This window comes from Pseudorca crassidens, chromosome 9, assembly GCF_039906515.1.
Source record: "Pseudorca crassidens isolate mPseCra1 chromosome 9, mPseCra1.hap1, whole genome shotgun sequence".
Lineage (NCBI taxonomy): Eukaryota > Metazoa > Chordata > Mammalia > Artiodactyla > Delphinidae > Pseudorca > Pseudorca crassidens.
In genome coordinates, this window is record NC_090304.1 from 51,465,469 (window position 1) to 51,487,385 (window position 21,917).

Here is a 21,917-nt window from a genome sequence, read left to right on the forward strand (position 1 = left end):
TTGTAGTGGCTGATTGTTGCGGAGCACGGGCTCTAGGCGCACAGGCTTCAGTAGTTGTGGCACGCAGGCTCAGTAGCTGTGGCTCGCGGCCTCTAGAGCACAGGCTCAGTAGTTGTGGCACACAGGCTTAGTTGCTCCACGGCATGTGGGATGTTCCCGGACCAGCGACCGAACCCGTGTCCCCTGCATTGGCAGGCGGATTCTTAACCACTGTGCCACCAGGGAAGTCCCTGGACCTGAGATTTTAAGGATAAGAAGGTGTCTGCTGGAGAATGGATGGCGCAGGACTGAAATGGGCATCAAGGCCAAGGGCACAGACCAGAGCCTTAGAAACCAAGTCCTGAGGCCATAAGCCGTGGGTCTCTGGATCAAGACCATCTTCTCTCGTCTTGAATATTCACCATCCCCCAGGACCCCTCAAACTCACCTGAACCCACCACACTTCTCATCTCTGCTATCACTCCCCCCAGAAGCCTTCTCTGACTCCAAGGCCAGGTTCAAGGTGCCTGAACTCCCACAGCCACAGTGCTCCTGTCTGTCTGTCTCAGCACAGATCGCACTGCTTCCTGCAGGCTGAGTGTCTCCAAAGGACATCAGAGACGTGGGTTTCAACCTCGCCTCAGTCTCAGTTCCTGTCTGTCCTGGGGCAAGCACCTAGCCTTTCTGAGCCTCGGTTTCCTCATCTGTAAAATAAGGACTACAAAACTGTTGTGGCAGGGTGGCTGGAGGATTAACCATGACAAGGCGTGTCGTGCATCAGCACACAGGATGCACAGAGACCACCAGCCAGAACAGGTGCCTGAGCTCTAGAAGCCTGGCCCCAACTGCTGTCTCTGCCAGCATGCAGCAGGGGCTGAGGAAGAGCATCAGAGCGGGCGGGCAACTTTCTTCCCTGGTGATCTCAGCCTGGTCCACTGCCCCAGTGTTCATGGCAGTGGCTGACAGTGTGTGACCGCCGAGAAGGCAAGGAAGGGCTGGGGCATGACCATGATGCCGGGCCTTTGCTCCTGCTGCTGCCTCCTGCAGGAATACCTTGCTCCCTGGTCTCTGATCAGAGAACATCTACTCATTCTTTAACTTCTTTCTCAAGTGCCCCTTCTGTGAAAGTTTTTCCTGACCCCTCCTTCCTGCTCCTCCAGGCCCTGCCCATGTTCCCCTCTGATATGAGCTTTAGATGAATTATTCCAAGTAACATTTGCTTTTTACTACCTCCCTCCTTTGTGCCAGGTACTGTGCTAGCATCTAAGCCAGGACCTGAACACTGAGTCCACAGTCTGGGTGCTTCTTAGGACACCTGGCTACTTCCACATTACCCTGCTCCCTATCTCCTTCCTCTCCAAGGGTAAAGAATGAACAAAAAAACTCTTTCCCCCTAGAAACCTGCTAAAAGTGGTATGTCAGCCATGCTCTGAGGCAACAGTGCCTTTGGCAAAAGTGGCCTGAGTGTGGAACTGCACCTAGACTAAGGAGAAACTGTAAGTGGTCTCTTGACCTGGGGGAGAAGTCGGAGCTTTGGACTTCCCAGAGTGTGATGGCTCATAACCGGGCACAGCCTGTGCAGGGACCTGAAACCACACTTGTGCGGTTGTTACAAGACATATTGGCCCCTTGGGGCAAGAGTTCTCTAAGCCAGGGTGGCGCCCACACCTGTTGGCTGTGAGTCTCATCCCTCATCCCTGAGCTGCCCCCTGGAGGACCACAGAGAACTCCTGCTCCTGGACAGATGTGTGGACAGTGGCGCTGACTGCCACAAGGACCCCGCAGCAGAGGAAGACCTGCTGCTGTCCTGGTGGCCAGTTATTCCCTCTCTACATGCTTTTCAGGGAATCTGATGCCAAGTGGGCCTAGGGTAGGGGTTTAGCTGGACCTATGAAGACCCGCTGATGGACACTGTACTAGGCTGTCTCCCCGACTTGACCCTGAGTCTCTTTAGGGCAGGGGCAGCCTTGGACTTGACTCTTTATCCCCATAGTCCACCCATAGGGCCTGGCTGAGTGAGCAACAAGAGCATGTTGGATGGGTGGGTGGGGGGTGGATGGGTAGGTGGATAGGCTGGCGGACAGGGTGGGGAGAGAAGCAAATGAAAGGCTGAGTGAGTACACACAGGTCCAAGGGCATGACCTGCGGTGTCGGCCCCCCAGCTAGTCAAGTACAATGTCCTTGGAGACCACACAGTCTCCCAAGAGGAAGGGGCCCTTGGGGGCCCAGTCTGTGATCAGCTGACAACAGAGCTCTAAGCTGTTGGACCAGGACCAGTCAGACTGGCTCAGAGCAGGGGGGACAGACAGGCTCTGCCCTTCCAATACCAAGCAGCCTGAGTGGGCCTGCCTCCCCACCTCCCCCAGGACTGAGGGCCAGTGCTGAGGCAAAGGTGATGGCAACAGAGTATCCTCGGAGCCCAAGCGGCATCAGTCCTCCCATCTCTGGCCCCCAGTCCTCCCCCATCACTGCCTGATCTTATGAGAGGGTCCTGCCCTTCCTGAGGCCTGGCTCCCCAGCATGTGGGCTCCCTAAGACAAGTGCCACACCCATCTTCTTCACTACTGTATGCCCAGCACTCAGCAGGGATGAATAAATAAATGAAGACCTGGATTAATTAATTCTTATTAATTATGTGTGTGTGTGTGTTTTCCCAGCTGTCTTCTAGGTGCTTTAGGTGATTCATTCATTCAGTAACGTATGGCTTATTGCTATTCCCACTTTACAGATGAGGAAACGGAGGCACAGAGAGATGAAGTTAATTTGTCCTTGGTCCCACAGCTGGGATTTGCACCCAGGAAATCCAGCACCACAGCTGAAAGCTCAACCACCAGTGGCAAATGAGGAGGCCACAGCCAGGATCTGAGGGCTTCTCTGAGGCCCGTCTCCTCACACTGGCACCCAACTCAGGATCCAGGAAGCTCTAGGGTTGATGTTCCATCCAAAAGGAAACGTGATCACAGCTCTGATGGCTGTGTTACCACGGTAAGAAAGGAGAGGGGAACAGACACTAAGGGCTCCTCTCCCAGCAAAGCCTTTGCAGGAAGAGGGTGCCAAGAAGGTGGGAGAAAGAGGCCCCATGGGCCTCCCGACCTCATAATAGACACCTCCTCCAGGAAGCCTCCAAGCTGACCCCCCGCCTGCCTACCATAGGGGACCAGGGTCATGCTGAGTCAGAGCCAGGCCCAGGAAAGGAGAAGTGGTATCAGGAAGGCACGGATGTGGGAAAATCCCAGGGGAAGGGGCAGTGCCCACAGAATGACCCTAACCCAGCCAGAGTCCTGGCCACTCAGTGCCTGCACCCCTTAGAGCAGCCCCAGCTCCAGTCTGCGGCTAAGGTCCAGCTGGGATGTTCCCCACTGATCTCTGACCCCACAAGACCAGTAGATCAGTCCCAAACCTGAGCAGGGGCTCAGTGGTCCCTCCTATGAGCCTTCGCTCACACCACTTCCTCCTGCCTGCATCTCCCTGCCCTCTCCTTACATCTCAGTCCATGGAAAGCCTATCTGTACCTCAAAATACGGCTCAATGGGCCTCTTCTAGGTAGCCTCCAAGATGCCCACACAGAGCTGCTCACCCCCTGCCCCTCATTCCTGGCTCCTCTGCTCCTTAAGGCCCTTTCTCCTCTATCCAAGTGACATATGGGTCTGGGCACTCCTGGGCAGGCCCACTCCAGCCTGGGCCCTCAGCCTAAGAAGGTTTGTTTTATTGGTTTAGGGCAAATACACACAGCCAACCTTGTATCTGTGGGTTGAGGGATATATGAGGGTCCCGAGCCAGAACGGGTAAGAGCAGAGTGACCATATAATTAATCATATAAACCAGAACATTTCTGACAGTTAAAAGAGGCCCTATTAATAACTATGTCAGGGCAACAGATGTAAGCAGGCCTGTCCTGGATGAAATGAGATTTGTGGTCACTGTAGGTAAGAGACAGAGCTTTGCAGCCAGGTGGGTCTGGGCTTGCATCCCAGCTAGACCTCACATCAGGTTGTGTCCTTACAAAGCAGGTCACTTTACCTCTGAGCCTCAGGTTCCTCTCTGGTCTGCTTCCAGGCTCACTGATAATTCAGTAAGGAGAGCCAACTGCCACATGTCACCAGCACAACTTTCTCACCCTGCCTGTGGCTGAAGGAGGCTCAGGCCCCACAGGATGGGCCAGGAACCTGTCCCACAGCCCTCTCCTCCAGGGTGGCCCCTGGTTCTCCCTTCACTCCTTTCTATTTATGTCAAACACCATAAGGGTAGATGGGCAGGGCTGCAGAGTGGGGCAGCCTGAATGTCTCAGGCTGGCCTTGAACTGATCCACTCTTACATTCCAGCCATCCTTGACTGAGCTGCGTTCCATAAATGCATACTTCCAGGCTTTTGCATATGTTGTTCCTTCCACCTGGAACGCAACTCCATCTGGCCGTCTCCTACTTCTCCTTCCAAAGGTGCAAATCATACATCTTCCCCCTCCACTTTGCGCCTCTCTTCATGCCCCAGGGGCCTTCTGAGGCGTCTCCAGTCCCCACACTTCTGAGCACTCAGTATAGTTGTATCTGTCAATGTTTCCTTCACTGAACTGACCTCAGAGGACCAAGGACTCAGGCCTATACCCTGTCCTGGAATCAGGACTTTCCCCCTACAGGGTCACACAGGCCTTGGAGGGACCCAGCCCAAACCCAGCTCCTGGATTTTCACCAGCAGGGCCAAGAGGTGGGATCAGACTCTGATTTGGACACATCTGCCTCCTCTTCTGACCTCCTCGTCCCACAGGGGCAATCTTTCCCAACTGCCCACTTCCTCATCCTACTTGGGGCCCAGGCCTCAGTCAGCCCTAGGTTTCTTTCTTCCTCCGTGGCTGCCCTCGTCCTTCCTTCTCCATCATGAGGCCCAAGGGTCAGCCCCTCTAGCGCTTTCCGGGCTCTGTCCTACTTACTTCTGCCCAAGCCACGGCAGAGAAGCCCTTCTTGGGGTCTCACTTGCTTAGACGTGATGTCTGCGGTATGCCTCTCAGCTTTTGCATATGCTGTGAGTCCCCTCAGGCCAATCCCTCTCCATGCCACAGCGTCACCCAACACAGAGGGGGCTTCCTGGACTGTGTTCTGAATGAATGAATGACCATCGCCCCACTCACATACTGATTACTGGAGGTCAGCAGCTCTCCATCCCTCCATACAGCAGTGCCCCACGGACCTGGCATCCACCCTCAAAACCAAGGTTTCACCCAGCTCTTTGTACTTCACCCTGGAACAATATAGCAGCTATCATTTGCTAAGTACCCCCTATGTGCCAGACATCCTGCTGGGAGTCTTTTTTTGTTGATTCCTCGACTCCCCTGTGCTCAGGACACACCTCCTTCACCAGGAAGTCTACCCAAACTGCTCCCTCCTCTAAGCTCACACAGTTGGGAGTCTTGCTGTCATGGGCAGGAAAGGGCTGAGGCCCAGGTCTCCCATGGCAGCTCTTCCTGCTTCCCAGGCCTGACCCTGTGCTGGCTTGTGAAGGCAGTGGGGGGAGGAAGTTCACCCTTCAGGTGGCTCACAACTGTACTAGCCCCTCTCCCCCATCCCAGGGCTGGCCTGGCTGGAGGAGAAGGTGCAGGTGTCTGCTGGGCCCTATGGAAAGATGAGCCAAGGGCGCAGGGCAGAGCCAGGTACACAGACAGGACCTGGTTAGAGGAATCTCTATGTCCCCAGTGGCCCAAGCACAGGGTTATTGAGCTCATTAGGGACCACAGCAATTGGGGGGAGCCCCCCAATGACACAGGCACCCCCACCACACCACCAGCCCTGGAAGGAGGGATAGGAAGTCGCCAGCTAAGTGCCAGCCCTTGACAGGCCTTCCTATCACCTGGACTGCGGGGAGGGCAAGGGGGCTCTGGTAGGAGCTGCCCAGAGCCACAGCACCCTTGAATTTGACCCTGAGAGAAGTCACCTAAGCCTCTGGAGGCAATCCTCAGTGGGGTGCAGGGAGCCAGAACCGAGATCAGCACCAGATCCCTGAGGGGCAGAGACCCCACAGAGGAGCAGTCTGTGAAGCCCAGGAAACAGGCCCCGGGGGGCTCCGAGTGGACCCGGGAGAGAGGTTTATGGGGAGATGGAGACCTGGAAAGCCCAGGGCAGAGAGGGCGAAGAGAGAGGGGAGAAAAGGAAAGGGCAGGAGAAAAACAGAAAATGTAGACAAAGTGAAAGAAGACAGAAAATTCTGAGAGTAAAAAAGGGAGGGGGAGGAGACCAGCACAGAAAACCCAGCAGGCGGAGAGGTGGCAGACAGACAGACAGGGATTCCTGCCCTCCCAGGCCCGCCAGAGGAGCCTCCCCACCTTCCCTTGGCCGACAGCCCAGCCCACAGCGGCCCCTCGCTCACCCTCTGACGCCCTCTGGGTCCGGGGCCCGAGGACTCCTGTGGCTCTGGTCAGCCGGGCCCAGCGTGTGCAGCCTGTGTCCGACCTGGGCTGGTCTCACAGACAGGCCGGCCCCACTCCCTGCGTATGTCTGAGGCCACGTCTGGGTCCAGGCATGGCTCTGTGCACCCGTGATTTGCGTCTTGAGTGTCTGTGATCACTTGTCTGAGTGTGTGTTCCTGTGTGTAACTGTGGGTCTGTCCGGGAGAGTGAGTGTGTGTACGTGTACGTGTGTGTCTGTGTCTGAATCCAGCTCTGGTCTCCTCTAGCTTCCTGCTCTCCGCCTCACCCCACCCCCCTGCAGCCCTGGCCAACACACACACTTCCTGAAAACACGGACTGAGACAGAGAGAAAAGTCACCCAGAATCCCCCGGGACAGACACTTCCTGTCCGCCCCCAGGCTGCCCCCCCACCCAGCTGGAGTGAGTGGACAAGCCACCCCAGTGCCATCTAGCAGGACCTTACAGAGTGAACACCCAGAAGGCCCTGGTCCTGGCTGGCCCCTCCCCACGCCCACAAGGAGGCCCAGAGAAGCTGGGAAAGAGGCTCTCTGAAGGGAGCAAGTTCTGCCCTGGCAACAAGTGATCAGCCTTCAGGAAGACCAGGGATTGGCTGGGCTGCAGGGTGGTCGAGGGCACAGGTGGGAGGACTTGCAGTGTGACTCTAGCTGGTAGCTGTCCCGTCTGGACAAATACTCCCTCTTCCCAAGGTATCTCCAGACATCCAGGTGTCAGAGGAGGAAACAGAGGCCCAGAGCAGCCTAGGAGGGGCTCTGCAGGGTGACCCTGAAACCCTGGATCAGGAATGACCTCTCTGCCACGCTCAGGGAAGCAGGCTCAGAGCGTTCACATCTATGAGACTTAAAGCTGAGTAGACAGTCCCAGGCCAGGAGGCAGGGTTTGAACATCAGCTTCCCCTGAGCTGGGCTGTGTGACTTTGAACAAGTTTCTCAGCATCTCTGGACTTAGCTAGTTCCCTATGACAGGCTTAAGTGATGGTGGGTGTGCAAACCCTTTGAGGGTGCAATGGGGTCCTCCCAGGCCAGGCAGAATAATGAACCTGGTTCTGAGAGTCCTGACCCAGTTGGTGCAGAGGGGAGAGGACCCCATCCCTGCTCCTTTTCTGCCTGCCTCCCTTGAAGTCTCTCCCTTTCTAAGAGGCCTGGGGTGACAGAGATTGGGTAGTGGGAAGGGATTTGGGGTGTCCTGTAACCCTACTGTCCAGGGTCCACTAGGGGTGAGTCTGCACGGGCAGCACATGTGCTCAGCGCCTGGCAGTACAGAAGCTCATGCAGGCCTCATCTATTTACTAACATAGCAAACACTTGCTGAGTGCCTGCTAGGCACCTGGCACTGTTTCAGATGTTGGGGATTCAGTCGTAGATGAAACTGACGAGCATCTGAGCACGAATGGAACTGACATTCTAGGGGGCTCAGCCTCTTGGCAGCACGTGCAAACACAGCACGAGCACACACTGGCTCACACCTGACAGTACACAAATAACACACATGCCAATTCACCACCCACATCACACGCACTCACCAATACACTCACGCTGTTGGAGTCCCCACAATACCAGTACGCATGGGCACGTGTAGGCGTGCACACAGGCCTTGATAAATTTGCACACACTACAGCAAGTCACCACTGAAACTGTATGGTGCATAATACAGTTTCAAATCCCCACCTGTGTGCATATGTTAGGATCATACATCGCCTCCCTTAGGACATGTGCGGATGCAAAAATACACAGACACACTACTATCCTGACAGACACACGCCTAGGGGTGCACACACACAAACTGGCCAGGCATGCCCTCATGTGGAGTCACTAGATCCCAGATTCTGCTGGGGAGCCCAGTGATGGACCGGAACCAGGCAAAAATGCTCCCTCAGTCATCACCTGATCTGGTGTAAGAGGCCCTATGATTGAGAGGGTGAGACCCTCATCACTAGAGGGTGCAGGCAAGGACAGGAAGGCCACATCAGGAAGCGGGGACTCCTGCAAGGGGGGCAGGAGCAGGCCAGGCTGAGCAGTCTTGCACTGTGCACCACGGAGCCTGGAGTCATAGAAAGGGGCTATGAGGGGACAGGGTAGCCAGTCAGGCTGAATCCTCGCCCCAAACCTGCCCAGCCTTCACCTGTTACACATATGTGAGGCTCTGTCCGCCCTTAGTTTTTCTCCCTCTGGGCTTTAAAGACTTTGTACACCTTGCGAGCCCAGGATGCTAGGACTGCAGATGCCCACAATTCCAAGTGTCAAAGACCCCAGGACACAGGAAGCCAGGCTTGGCAGCTCACCTGCCACTCTGCCCTAAGGAGCAGCCCCAAATTGCAAGGAATAATTGCCTACAAGTTCTGTGAGCACGGAATGAATTTTGGGTCCTCTAGCTACAAGGGGCCGGACTCCTGACCACGGGAGTCTGGCCTCTCCCAGACGTTGGCTAAGTTCAGCCTGAGGATCTGAGAGTGGGGCCTGGTACCCTGGGGTGAAGGTAGGACCCTTGCTCTACCCAGAAAGTCTCCTGAATTCAGATGTCAGTACTAGGAGGGCCATGGAGGGCCAAGGAGGACACCTGATGGGGAAACAGGCCCAGAGGGGCAGCTCCTAATCAGAGTCATGGAGCCAGCTGGACCTGCTCAGGTATCCTGCCTTCTAGGCAGGAACCCAGGCCTCCACTCCTCGACTGGGGTTTTTGCCTCCTCAGCCTTCGTGAACTTCCTATGGACAGGGCCCTGCCTCCTGCCCTTGTTCACCCACTCCCAACCCCCAGAGACAAGCAAACAGACAGACAGACACACACTCCATCCTAACGATGGAGTTAAAGAAAAGAGAAATTACTCCTACGTGCAAGAAAGTGGCCACTAGAGGGTGCAGTGGCACCAGGAAACTCCAGTTCGGTCTATAAGCCAGGCTCCCGGGGGACCCCAGTGGTGCTCCCAGTTGTGTGAACCCGGGAAAGGCACAATAAACTTTTTGTGCTTTCACCCGTCAAATCTCAAAACACCACAGCCCTGGCTTGGCTTTGAAGGCCCCTTTACTTTATGCCCCTCTCTGGGTGAGGAAAACCTCCCAGACCCTCCCCACGGGGCTCCCCTAGCATATACTTGGCATGGATCCAGCCAGTGGCGCCCTCCCTTTTCTGAGCCTTAGTTTCTCTGCTTGAAAACAGGACACAAACGCCCCGGAGCACTTGAGCAGGGATCAAACGAGAGCATGTGAGCAAAGCACCCAGCACAGTGCCCAACAGTAACATGGACCAGGAGACCTCTCTCTGCATATCTCTTCCTCCTCCAAGAAGCCTTCCCAGATTAGAGTGACTTGGTCAAGTGCTGCAATAAAGCTCCATTACACCCCACATATCCAGCCATACTTGGGGATGCTCCTCCAAGCTGGGCACCCCAGCAAATGGCAGGAAGGGAGGGCATATGTAAAGGAGGTTAAATGGCGTGTCCACAGAATTAGGAGGAAACTCAAGAAAACAAGGAGTACCAGGAGCTAGGAGGGGAGAAAACAGTTCTGGGGAGGAGGGAGGGTGAGTAGGATGTGGCCTGAGAAGTGTCTCCAGGATCGGGTGACATGTGGCAGGAGCAGTGTGAAAGGGGAAGACGGGAGCACCCGCGCCAGCCCCAGGGCAGTTGCTGCGTCCCCCAGGACGAGTTCTTCATTCTAGACTTCCCATTTCCTCCACATACTACCTCCTGACTTGAGAAATGCACTCTGGTCTCCCAGTATCCCACACTCACCAGGCCCCAAACTGAACTCCAGACTTCCTCCCAAGCTCCCTCCTGTGGCCAGGTCCCAGATCAGGAACTGCACCACCATCTACCCAAGATGGGAACCTGGACGCCATGAGCCTCCTCTCTCCCTCTCTGCTCATGCCCAGGCCGTGCCCAAGTCCTGTCCACGCTAGGGCCGACCTCTCCAATATGCCTACTTCTCTCCAGTCTCACTAGCACAGCCTGAGCGGGGGCCTCCCACCTGGCCTTGCGCCCTCTCACTGGTCTCCCAGCCTCCTCCCCCATCAACCTTAGCAGCAGCCGGGGTCATCCTTTCCGTACTCAGCTTTCATCTGATCACTCCGCTTAAAACCTCCCTGGGCTCCCTGCCTGGCCTTCACAGCATGTCCCACCAGCGCCATCCACGAACCCACCCTCGCTCACACAACAGCTCAGCCACACTGTCTGCTCAGAGCACCCGTGGACGGTGCTTCCCACCTCTGAGCTTTGCACATGCTATTCCCTCCACCAAGGTGCCTTTCTTACCCTAGTGGCAAAGGCCACAGACTCCCCCACAACCCTCTAGATCCTCTGCCCATGTTCCTCCATTCTGGACGGCATCCACTCACCTCACCAGCAGGCGGGGGGGCCCAGTGCGAGGGGGCACAGGCGGAACGCTGAGCTCTGTCAAATGCCGCTTGGCAGGCAGCGGGGGCAGCACAGGGTCTGGGGCAGACGTGGATGGGGGGGAGAAGCAGGTGGGTGGAAGGCAGTTCCTCCGGGGCGGGATGGGTGGGGCAGTGGGTAGCCCCTCATCCTCTCCAGCCATGGGCAGTGGCTCCGGTGGAGTGGTGGGCACAGGTGGTGAGCGGAAGACATGACGCTTCATGGGCACGGGCCGTGGGGTGAGGCGGGGTGCAGGGGCTGGGGGCGTGTGGGCACGGAGCAGGCCAGCCAGGATGCGGCGGCGGTGGCCGGGGAGCAGCATGCCCATGTCCACCAGGCGGGCATCGCTGAGGCCTTGGCACTCTGTGGCCCACACCAGTCCGTGCTGCTCAAAGAGCCTCGTGTACTGCTCCAGGTGCAGTGCCCGCAGCCACTCGGCCACCGATAGGGCCCCATCCCCGGCCTCTGCCATTGTTCCTGTCAGCAGAAGCCAGCCAGCAGGACTCTGTCCAGACCTGGAAGAGATACATGGGCACAGGTCAGAGGCATGGTTGCCCAGGTATAGGTCCCCAGTCAACAATTCTCTGTGGCTTTCCCACGCCATGGGTAAGCTCTGTATTTAAGCCCTCTCCCCTGTGTCCCATGTGCCAGGCAAGGCCAGGTACTGCCTGGTCCCTGAACACGCAGGCTTCTCCCACTGCCTGAAACCTGACACCCCACCCCTGTGGCCTCCTAGCATCCAGCTCCTCTAGGAAGCCCTCCAGGGCCTTCAGAGTTGGTACTACCCGAACCCCCATCCACAGCCTTGGCCACTGCTGTGGCTATGTCTGCACACACATTCCCTCCCGCCCGCTGCAAGACCCAGGCAAGGACCCAGTTCCTTCTGAGGTGCCAGTTTCCAGCTGAGGGCCAGGCCCAGGGGTTAGCAAGTACAGGTGGGATTGAGGGATACCACTGCTGGTTCCCCTGCAGGCCCAGTCTGTGGGTTGAGCCTTACCCCCACCTCCATGCCCCTGGAGGAAGCAGAATACTCCAGGAGATGAGGCAACCCAGCATCACACAGCCTCTGGGGTCCTGGTCCTGTGAGTGAGCAACCCCACCCCCACCCCCAAGGAGGGACAGGGGGAAATGTATAGGAAAGGCCATTCATTCATTTGATAGCCTTGCGCTAGGCAATGGGGACTAAGGTCCCCTACCAATACTCAAGAACTCCTGAACTGGCAAGAGTCAAGGAACAGATGATGCAAAGCAGTGATTAACAGATCAAAAGAAAAAAGTTATCTGTTCATCTCCACAGATACTAAAGAGGCATATGATAAAACTCAATATCCAGCATACTTCAACAAAAATTGCAGTATCGGTAAAATAGAAATGGATCAACACTTCCTTAAAATAAAAACCAGCACTTTGCTTAATGGAAAATCAGTAGAAAAACTTCCATCATCATAAAAGTTCTAGACAACAAAAATATATCATTGGTATAAAAACTGGGAAAGAAGAGTTAATCTATTACTTAACAATAATACGAGTTTGGAGTTGGAAAACCCGAGAAGCTCAGCTGAGAAACTATTACAAACAATAAAAGAATTTAGTAAGATAGCTGGGTTCAAAATTAATATAACAGAATTGATATTTATAAGCAATGACCAGGTAGAAACCAGGATGAAAGACCTCATTTATAATAGCATCACAAAATAAAAACCACCGAGAATAAACTTAATAAGAAATGTGCACGATCGGGCTTCCCTGGCAGTGCAGTGGTTAAGAATCCACCTGCCAATGCAGGGGACGTGGGTTCGAGCCCTGGTCCAGGAAGATCCCACATGCCGCGGAGCAACTAAGCCCGTGCGCCACAACTACTGAGCCTGTGCTCTAGAGCCCACGAGCCACAACTGCTGGGCCCACGCGCCACAACTACTGAAGCCCGTGCGCCTAGAGCCCGTGCTCCACAGAGAAGCAAGAGAAGCTCCATGACGAGAAGCCTGTGCACCACAACAAAGAGAAGCCCCTGCTCACGGCAACTAGAGAAAGCCCGTGTGCAGCAACAAAGACCCAATGCAGCCAAAAATAAATAAATAAATAAAGTTTTTAAAAAATAAAAAGAAAGAAATGTGCAGGATTTATAGTGAGAAAAATGTGCAGTGTTATTAATGGGCAAAAAGGAGAGCTGGACAGATAGAAAGACATGATATTCTCCTGGATAGAGAATATCATAAAGATATTAATTCTCAGTTAATTTATAAATATGCACTATCCTGCTAAGCACACACAGAATTGCGGGGGCGGCGGGGCGGGCGGTGGCTAGACAAGTTTATTTGAAAGTTCATGTGGAAAAACAAACAAGCAGGAAGAGCCAGGAAGATTCTGGAAGTGAGGGAGTGGGACAAAGGAAGGGTAAAGAGTGAGAATCAGCCTCACCACATATTAAAACATAAAACCATGGCAATTAAAACAGTACAGGTTACCAGCACTTGAACAGACAGATCAATTAAACAGAACAGAAAGTTCAAAAATAGACCCAAATAAATCTAAGAATTTAGTATACAACAAAAGTAACATCTCAAACTAGTGGGGAAGAGATGGATTATTAAATTGTAGGGACAACTGTGGAGCAAGCTACAAAGCTGGACCTCTACACCTTACAACAGGATAAGTTACAGACAAATCAAAGATTTCAAAATAATAAATAAAACCATGAAAGGACTTAAAAAACCCTTGTCTCAGAGAGGCAAAAGCCTTCTGGAAATGATACAAATCCAGAAGGATAAAGAAAAGAGTAAAATACTCAACTATATACAAATCAAACATTCCTGCATGATTAAAAAAAATAAAAAGGCACCATAAGCAAGGCCAAAATATAAATGACAAACCAGGGGCTGTCACTCACACCCCAAACATAGACTAATTTTCCTAAAAAGTGAAAAGCACCTAGAAATAAGACACAGACCAGTAACCTAACAGAAAAATAGGCAAAGAATATGAACAGAGAAATTCACAGAAAGAAAAGTATAAATGGTTCTTAAACACAGGAAAAGGAACTTAACCTCCCCACACTGAGTGGTGACAGGGCGAGGCATTCCCCTCCCTGGCCGGGCCAGTGCCTCTGGGAAGGGCAATGCCACCATCGATTTGAAACCCCGATGCTTCTGTGCCCTTTGACCCAGCCACCCATGGGCACTTACCCTGCAGTCTTCCTGATGCATGTCCAAAATGACGTGCATAGGTTATTGGTTACAGCATTGTGTATAACAACAAAAGGTTGGAAGTAAACAAAATACCCAAAAATCGGGGAATGGTTAACTAAATTACAGTGTAGTCATACGGGAGAATACTGAGCCATAGAAAATGAGGAAACGTTTTACATATTAGTGTGAGATGACCTCCAAGATGTGTTGCTAAATGATTAAAGAAACATGAGGAAACTCTGTAAAAAAGGAGGAAACTCCCTACATGTTGATGAGGGATGACCTCCAGTATGTATTAAGTGACCAAAGAAAGGTTCAAAACAGTATAGAGAACATTCTGCCTTTCACATGGGACAAAAAAAAGGGGGTGGGGGGAAAGGATAGATCAGTATGTGTCTACCACTAAATGCATAAGATATCTCTGAAAAGATACATATGAGACAGGTGACGCTGGTTGCCTCTAAGGAGGAAAACTGAGGGTTGAGGAGGACAGGAGGGAGCAGAGGCAGAGCCAGACTTCACAGGGCCTGAAGCTTACCCAATTTGGATGCCCTCTTTCAGAAAAAGAATACAAGAGTATCTTATCATTTTCCAATATATACAAATATCAAATCTTTATGTTGTACACCTGAAACTAATATAATATGTCAATTACATCTCAATTCAAAAAAATTTTTTAATTAAAAAAAAGAAAGAGGGCTTCCCTGGTGGCGCAGTGGTTGAGAGTCCGCCTGCCGATGCAGGGGACACGGGTTCGTGCCCCAGTCCGGGAAGATCCCACATGCCGCGGAGTGACTGGGCCCATGAGCCATGGCCACTGAGCCTGCACGTCCGGAGCCGTGCTCCGCAACGGAAGAGGCCACAGCAGTGAGAGGCCCGCGTACCACAAAAAAAAAAAAAAAAAGAACATCTTACTTTTGTAAGAATTTACAAAAACACATGACCACATGCACACACTGCCCAGGCCCTCCCTGGGCCCCATCAGCTTCCCTGGAAACCCACCTCCATGTGGAGGGAAACGTTTCACTCTACATCTTTTTTCTATCATCCAAATATTGAACTATGTGAATTTTTCTAAAAGGCTCCTGAGGGACTTCCCTGGTGGTACAATGGTTAAGAATCTGCCTTTCAATGCGGGGGACGTGGGTTCGATCTCTGGTCAGGGAACCAAGATCCCACATGCCATGGGGCAACTCTAGAGCCCACGCACCACAACTAGAGAGCCCACATGCTGCAACTACTGAGCCCACACGTAAAACTAGAGAGAAGCCTGCACGACGCAACAAAGAGCCTGTGTGCCACAACTAAGACCCGCAGCAGCCAAATAAATAGATACTTTTTTAAAAAATAAAAGGCTCCTGAGGGTCCCAAAGGAAGACACGAATGAACAGAAATACATTTGATGTTCTTAAATAAGTTGGCTCTCAACATTATAATGACATCAGTTCTTCCAGGGTTAAGCTAAAGCTAACACAATCCCAACTAAAATTACCCAAAGGCAGATTCTAAAGTTCATATTCAATGATATTAGAGATTTATTGTTGGGTGGGAAAGCAAGGTGCAGAACACTGTTTTATTATGTAAAAATCTGGGTTAAAGAAAAAGAATACATATACACATATGCACACGTTATACACAGAATACTCCGATGGGTATACAAGAAACTGCCTTTGGGGAGGAGACCCGCAGCTGGCAGGACAAGAGAGGGAGGGTTACCTTTCACTGTATCCTCTGTATCTTTTTAATTTTATACCATTTTCCAACAAATTACAATTTAAAAGATAACACGATCATCTGGGAGTAAGAAAGAGACCATAACTCACCAGGCATGGAAGGAAATCAAGTAAGCAGGTACACACCCCACCCGACCCACTGGTCCCTCCCTGTGTGGCCCCATCCCTTTCAAGCCCGCTCGGGTGGCTCTTCGCAAGGTCTCTGGCCTCACCCTCTCTCTGTCTCTCAATCTCAGTTTTCAAAATGGAAAGCGGGACCTTAGGTCTCACCTTCATGAAGCCTCCTCCACCTCAGTGTCGGGACTTAGCCTGCCACACTCAGCCCAGCACCCCCATCCCTCCCTGACTCACCACCAGCCGGGCTGCCCAGAATGCCAGGGTCCCCCGGAGGCGGCAGCTACTCTGAACGGCCCCTTATCTTGGCCTGAGGTGGAAGCTGCAAGGACAGGGGTAAATGAGAAAGCCTATGAGGCAAGGCCACTTTGGGCAGCTGGATGCCAGGAGGAAGAAGAGGAAGGGGGAAGGGGGAGGGGCGAGGGATGGGGAAAAGGAAAGAGATGTAAAAAAGCGAGCGACAGGGAAGAGGGTAGAGAAAGAGAAGGAAGAGAGGGAAGGGTTCAGGGAGCCTAATGGAAACCAGGCGATGGTTAAAGGGAGGAAGCCTTCCAGCGGGGGTGAGGACAGCGTGAGGAGGCAGACCAACGACAGGCCTGCCCAGAGGTGGAGGCCACACCAGCGGGAGAGGGGAGTCAGGACACCCCGTTCTCTGGCCCTCCCCCAGGACCAGTGGCTGTAGCAGGGATGTCAGGCCTGGCCAGGAGGCTGGACTGCCCCCAGGGAAGACATGGGGAGGGGGTAGATGCAGCTGCATGACTGAGGCAGGGCCCCCACAATGCAGAGCCTGTCAAAGGGAACCTGGGGAGACCCAGGAAGACAGGGCCCTCTCCACTAAGCCTGAGAGTTGGGGGGTGGAGGAGCGAGGCAAGGGCGTGAGACCCCAGGGTTCCTGCTCCTAAATGTGTATGGAAACCAAAAGAAGGTGTTTCCAGGCAGGAGAAAGAAGCGGCCATCCTTGAGGGCAGGCCACCAGCAAGCTCAGACGGCCCGGGCTCTGTTCGGGAGGGTGGGTCGAAGGGCCAGGTCTTGGGCAGAGCCACGTTTCCTGCCACTAGGGCAGGGTCAACCACAAACTGCTGGTCTCTGCAGGATGACTTTAGGGGGTACGGGTAAACATGCAAAATTAACTAATTAGGTATTTATCTTAAGTAGACTTCAGTTATCTCTTAGGATGGGGCTAAAATAGGTATGGTTTAAAAGTGAATATTTCAAAAATAAATCTTAAGTAATTAGTACTTCATAAAGAGTTGGCAAAAAATGGCAGTGCTACTCAAATGACGATTTTTAAAAAGAATTTAATAAGACAATGTAAATAGTCTTTACTATATGCCACGCACCTAAAGCACTTTCCATTAACTTGTTTAAGTCTCATAGCAACCCTATGAGGTAATACCTCACAATTTAAGATGAAGAAACTGAGGCACAGAGAGGTTAAGCAACTTGCCCAAAGTCACACAGCTGGGAAGGGGCAATTTGAATATAGTCTATACCTGCTTTGTCCAATACAGTAACTAGTAGTAGCCACATATAGCTCCTGAAACTCCAAAAGTGGCCACATAATGAAGTATGCTCTATACAATACACACTGGATTCTGAAGTCTTAGTACAAAGAAATAAGAATATAAAATATCTCAATAATTTTTTCTATTTCTTACATAATAAAATTATAGCATTTTGGATATTTGGATAAAATATACTATTAAAATTAATTTCACCTGTTTCTTTTTAATGTGACTACTAGAGAATTTCAAATTGCACTTGTGGCTCGCATTACATTTCTACTGGACGGTGCAGCTCCAAACTCTTAACCAGTCTGCTCACTGCCTCTCGACAGTGACAAGCTCTAACTGAGCAGCTGCTACAAGTCAGGCAGTATTCTCAAGATTCAACATGGAATGATGGATGATGGCCCAACCAGGCTACTGGAATGATGAGGACTGGGAAACAGAAACCACCTCTGTCCCTGAGAAGGGCCCAGCCCCTTCTTGGGCCTCTCTCAAGTTCCTAATCCTACACTAAAGGCTTCAGGCCAAGGTCAGACTTGGGACTCCGCACTGACACCCCTCTAGGACAACCTCATTCAAGGCATTAGAAGCATGAGCCAGACCTCAGACGTGTACCCACCCTCCAGGAATCTCAGGCTGGAGGGTGTCAGATACTACCCAGCCGGCGAAAACAGCCCACATGGCCCTCACCAGGCGGGGGTCAGGGAAGGCTTCCTGGAGGAGGCAGCTGCTTGAAAAAAGAAGTTTGGAGCAGTGCCCTGCTAAACCATGCTAGAGCCTGAGGCAAAGAAAAGAAATGAGTGATACTGAATCTCTTTATTTAAATTTTTGATATTTTGTTTATCTTGGATCTTTTTCATTAATTTTGATTTTTAAAAAAATATTGCTTGGGGCTTCCCTGGTGGCGCAGTGGTTGAGAGTCCGCCTGCCAATGCAGGGGACACGGGTTCGTGCCCCAGTCTGGGAAGATCCCACATGCCGCGTAGCAACTAAGCCTCTGTGCCACAACTACTGAGCCTGGGCTCTAGAGCCCACGAGCCACAACTACCGAGCTCACACGCCGCAGCTACTGAAGCCTGCGCACCTAGAGCCCGTGCTCCGCGACAAGAGAAGCCACCGCAATGAGAACCCCGCGCACTGCAATGAAGAGCAGCCCCCGCTCGCCGCAACTAAAAGAAAGCCTGTGCGAAGCAACGAAGACCCAGCGCAGCCAAAAAAAAAAAAATTTTTTTTTAAATATTTCCTAAAATTATTATTTACCTTGATCACTGAGCTTTTTGGTCACCCCCTCCCTCATATTTTGCACTCACTTATTTTGCCTCACTTGCTCCACCCTAATCCTGGCCAAGTTTGGAGGTTTAAGCCCTTCGGCTGCTATGACACATCACTGGATCTCCACCCACAAGGAAGCAGGGACCAGCAGAGGAGAGTGTCATCCTGTTGAGACAGCAATGGCCACAAGTTGGGGGGTTCCCCTCTCCCCTAACCCTAAGGGCCCAGCTCAGGCTTCACCATCACACCAGCCCACCCTGCCCCTGCTTCTACCCTGTCTCCCTCCAGCCCCTCTCCACTGGGCCAACCACTGTCCCACGCCTGCTCAAAGCCCCTTCCATGGTTCCCAGTGTCCTCAAGTCCAGCTCCTCCGACCATCCTTCGACTGGCTCCAGCCCTGCCGTTTACAGATGAAGAAACAAACACCCACAGGGAGGAAGTGACTTGCCCAAGTTGTCAGCACATGCCCCAAGCCCCGGCCGGGCTCAGCTGGCCCACCACTCCCTCCATTTCACTTTTTGCACCAGGCATCAGCTTGACACGTGGAAGCCCCCAAAACTGTCTGTTGTCAATGGGTAAATGAACCACATCCTCCCACCTTCAGGTGCTGATTCCAGGCTGCCTCCTCCAGAAAGTCCTCCCTGACTGCCCCCTTGGGCCCCTAAGCCTCAGAGGCTGAGTCATGCAGCTCAGTGCTGCTCCTGCTCTGTTCCTGGTTGTCCGATTTGTGGGGGGTCCATCTCCACCCAACCCCCAACCTGGCCTGGGGTATCCTGAGAGCCTGTACCCCTGTACCCCTTCTTGTCTCCCCTACCCTCACAGTAGAGCCCAGGAACTGGCTGTGCTCACAAGGGCACTCAGTCCAGGGGTAAGTAAGGGTTGTCTGGAATCTCCCTAATCCTTGCCAACCAGTCCTTCTGCAGGTATGGCCTGAGTCCCTCTTGCTGGAGCCAAAACTTTCATCCTTCTGTCCTTTAACTACCTCGTTTCCAACACCCAATGGCAGAGTTTAAATCTCATCGCCCCTTCTCTGTCCCAGCACAGCATCTCTCTCACGCCATCCCTGCCCACTACTGACTAGGGACACCAGTACTGCCAGTCCAGCAGAAAGGCAGCCCTGAGTTTTAGCTAAGGACAAGCACACTCCCACTTCCTTGGTTTCCTAAATATCCACTGCATGCCCAGCCTCCACCAGATTTCCACCTTCACCCGAATCATCCCCGGTACAGTCCCAAGGCCTGGGATTTTCACCCCATTTCATGGAGGCTGTGTGAAATGGAAACTTGCCCAGGTCACTTGCTAGAGCCAACAGGGCCTTCAGAGGATGTGACTGTCTGTCTGGCAGAGGCAGTGAGGCTTCCAGAGGGCACTCCTGAGCTGGGCCTTGGAGCATAAGTAGGAGGTTGCACTTCTAGGCAAAGGGAGCTGAGTGTGCAGGACCCGGGGACGGAAAAGGAGCTGGCAGATCCAGAGATGGGGAGAGTTCAGTGGGGCAGGAACAGGAGATGTGAAAGGACAGTAGTGACACCCAGAGAGGTTTAGGGATCTGCCCTTGGTCGCCCATGTGGGTGTAAGCCTCCTTTGCATTCTGATTTGAATGAATGAGTCAGGCCTGGATCCGGTAGCCCTGACAGTCCCAACTCCTTCCCCACTCAGCTCTGGAGTCCCCTCAGCGAGGACCCTTCCCCAACTGCATCTTCAAAGCCCCCTGTCTGCACAGAGCTGTGCTCTGGATTCAAGGGAAGGCCCAACGGTGGGGGGAGCGGAAGGGGAGGAAGGTGGGCCTAGAGCTTCAGACCTGCGGCCTGTGCTCGTCCACCCCCCAACACCCCCCGCCACCGCCTCACAGCACTCCACCCCATCCTAGGCAGGCTGGGCAGGGACCCCAGCGCCCAGAACTCAGGAGAGCCCTCAGAGCTCTCCACACAGGAATTAAAAGCACTACATATCCAGCTAGGCCTGGGTCTACTATGCACACCCCACACACACCACAAATGCACAGCTCACACAGCCTCCAGGTTCACACACCGCCCACCCCGCCTAGCAGCCACACGCACAGCCTTCAGTCCCCATACTCACTACCAACAACCGCACTGTGTACCACTGCCCAGAGCCCGATGCTGCCCACGCCCCTTGACCCCAGTCCCCCCAGCCCAATCACCAGCTCATACCTGGGGGCAGGGCCACCCTCGTTTGCTGCCCTCCTGGCTGTTCTCAGGGCTCTGTTAACACAGGCAAGAGGACTTGGAGACACTTCCCTCAGATATGAGGAACTAGGTGGGGGCTGGGTGCCTGGCCCAGAAGCGGCCGCCGCCCCTCCGCAGAAGCCAACTCCCTCCAGCTCTGCCAGGCAAGGCAGCAGATGCGGCCCTCAGGCAGGCAGCTGACTATAACCCCCAGACCCAGAAGCCTATTTTGTGTCTCTCCGGGACTGGTGGCCACGGCATATGGGTGCCAAGGAGGCACACTGGGGTCTCCTGCCCTAACCGCAGCCCCGGACCTCCGCCCCGTCACTTGCCCAGGCACCAGATTTCTGCCCCATCCCATCTGTGATGTGGCCTGACAGGAGTGGTGAGGGCTGACAAGGAACAGCCCTCAGGGCAGAGGAATGACTGAGTCCGGGCCCCAGGGCTTGCCTCAGCCATCTGGTGGGGAACTGGGGGCCACTGGCTCCAGGCCAGAACCCTATCCCCGCAGGACGCCAGGCAAGACCAGGTTCCAGTGCTGGCTCCATCACTTCTTGCCTGAAGCCCTGGGCAAGTCATGTCACACTCTGAGCCTCAGTTTCCCCCTCCACAGAACAGAGCTGTCACCCAGATGACCATGACACATGACCATGTGTGTACTAGAAGCCACACTCGTTCGGCATCTGCTCACTTCTCTGCTGCTAAGATAGACACTTCCTGTTCTGAGCCCCAAGGCTTTGGCCGGGCCCGTCCAGAGGGGCCCTTGGTGCTGGCCCTGTAGCCAGGCTCTAGTCTGGACGCCTTCAGCACCCTGAAATTCTCAGTTCCCCAGATACCAGTGACCCCCACACCCTGCCTCCAGCCACATCCCCCAGCAGGGCTCCAGGGTGGATACACCATGGCCTCCTGGACCTCCTCCTGGGGGGCCCCAGGCACTGCATATGCCCCGCCCCACAGTGAACTCACCCACTCGCCTCTCCTGGGGAAAGCGGGGCTGCCTCCACCCTAGGTGGGACCATTGAGCAAATTAGAAAAAAATGTCTCTTGCTTCAGGAGCCCCACAGCAGGGCATGCAGCTCAGCAAAGAGGACAGGCTGAGTTTCAGTCCTCCTCTCCCAGCTCTCCCTGCACCCAGCCAGGTACCCTTGGGCAGTGCGCAACA

General features: G+C 53.5%; 1 protein-coding gene across 6 annotated transcripts in view; it reads right to left on the reverse strand.

Moving 5' to 3' along the window:
* The window catches only part of ARAP1 (ArfGAP with RhoGAP domain, ankyrin repeat and PH domain 1), a 63,230-nt gene that overhangs the window by 29,408 nt on the left and 11,905 nt on the right, over positions 1-21,917 (reverse strand). For 4 of the 6 annotated variants that reach the window (XM_067750238.1, XM_067750239.1, XM_067750236.1 and 1 more), the window contains exon 2: positions 10,721-11,272. In XM_067750238.1, coding sequence (XP_067606339.1) covers positions 10,721-11,229 — 509 coding nt within the window. In that variant the 5' untranslated portion in view covers positions 11,230-11,272. Of the gene's footprint in view, positions 1-6,333; positions 6,706-10,720; positions 11,273-21,917 lie in introns of those variants that run through there. The other 2 variants (XM_067750242.1, XM_067750240.1) reach the window with 1 other exon arrangement.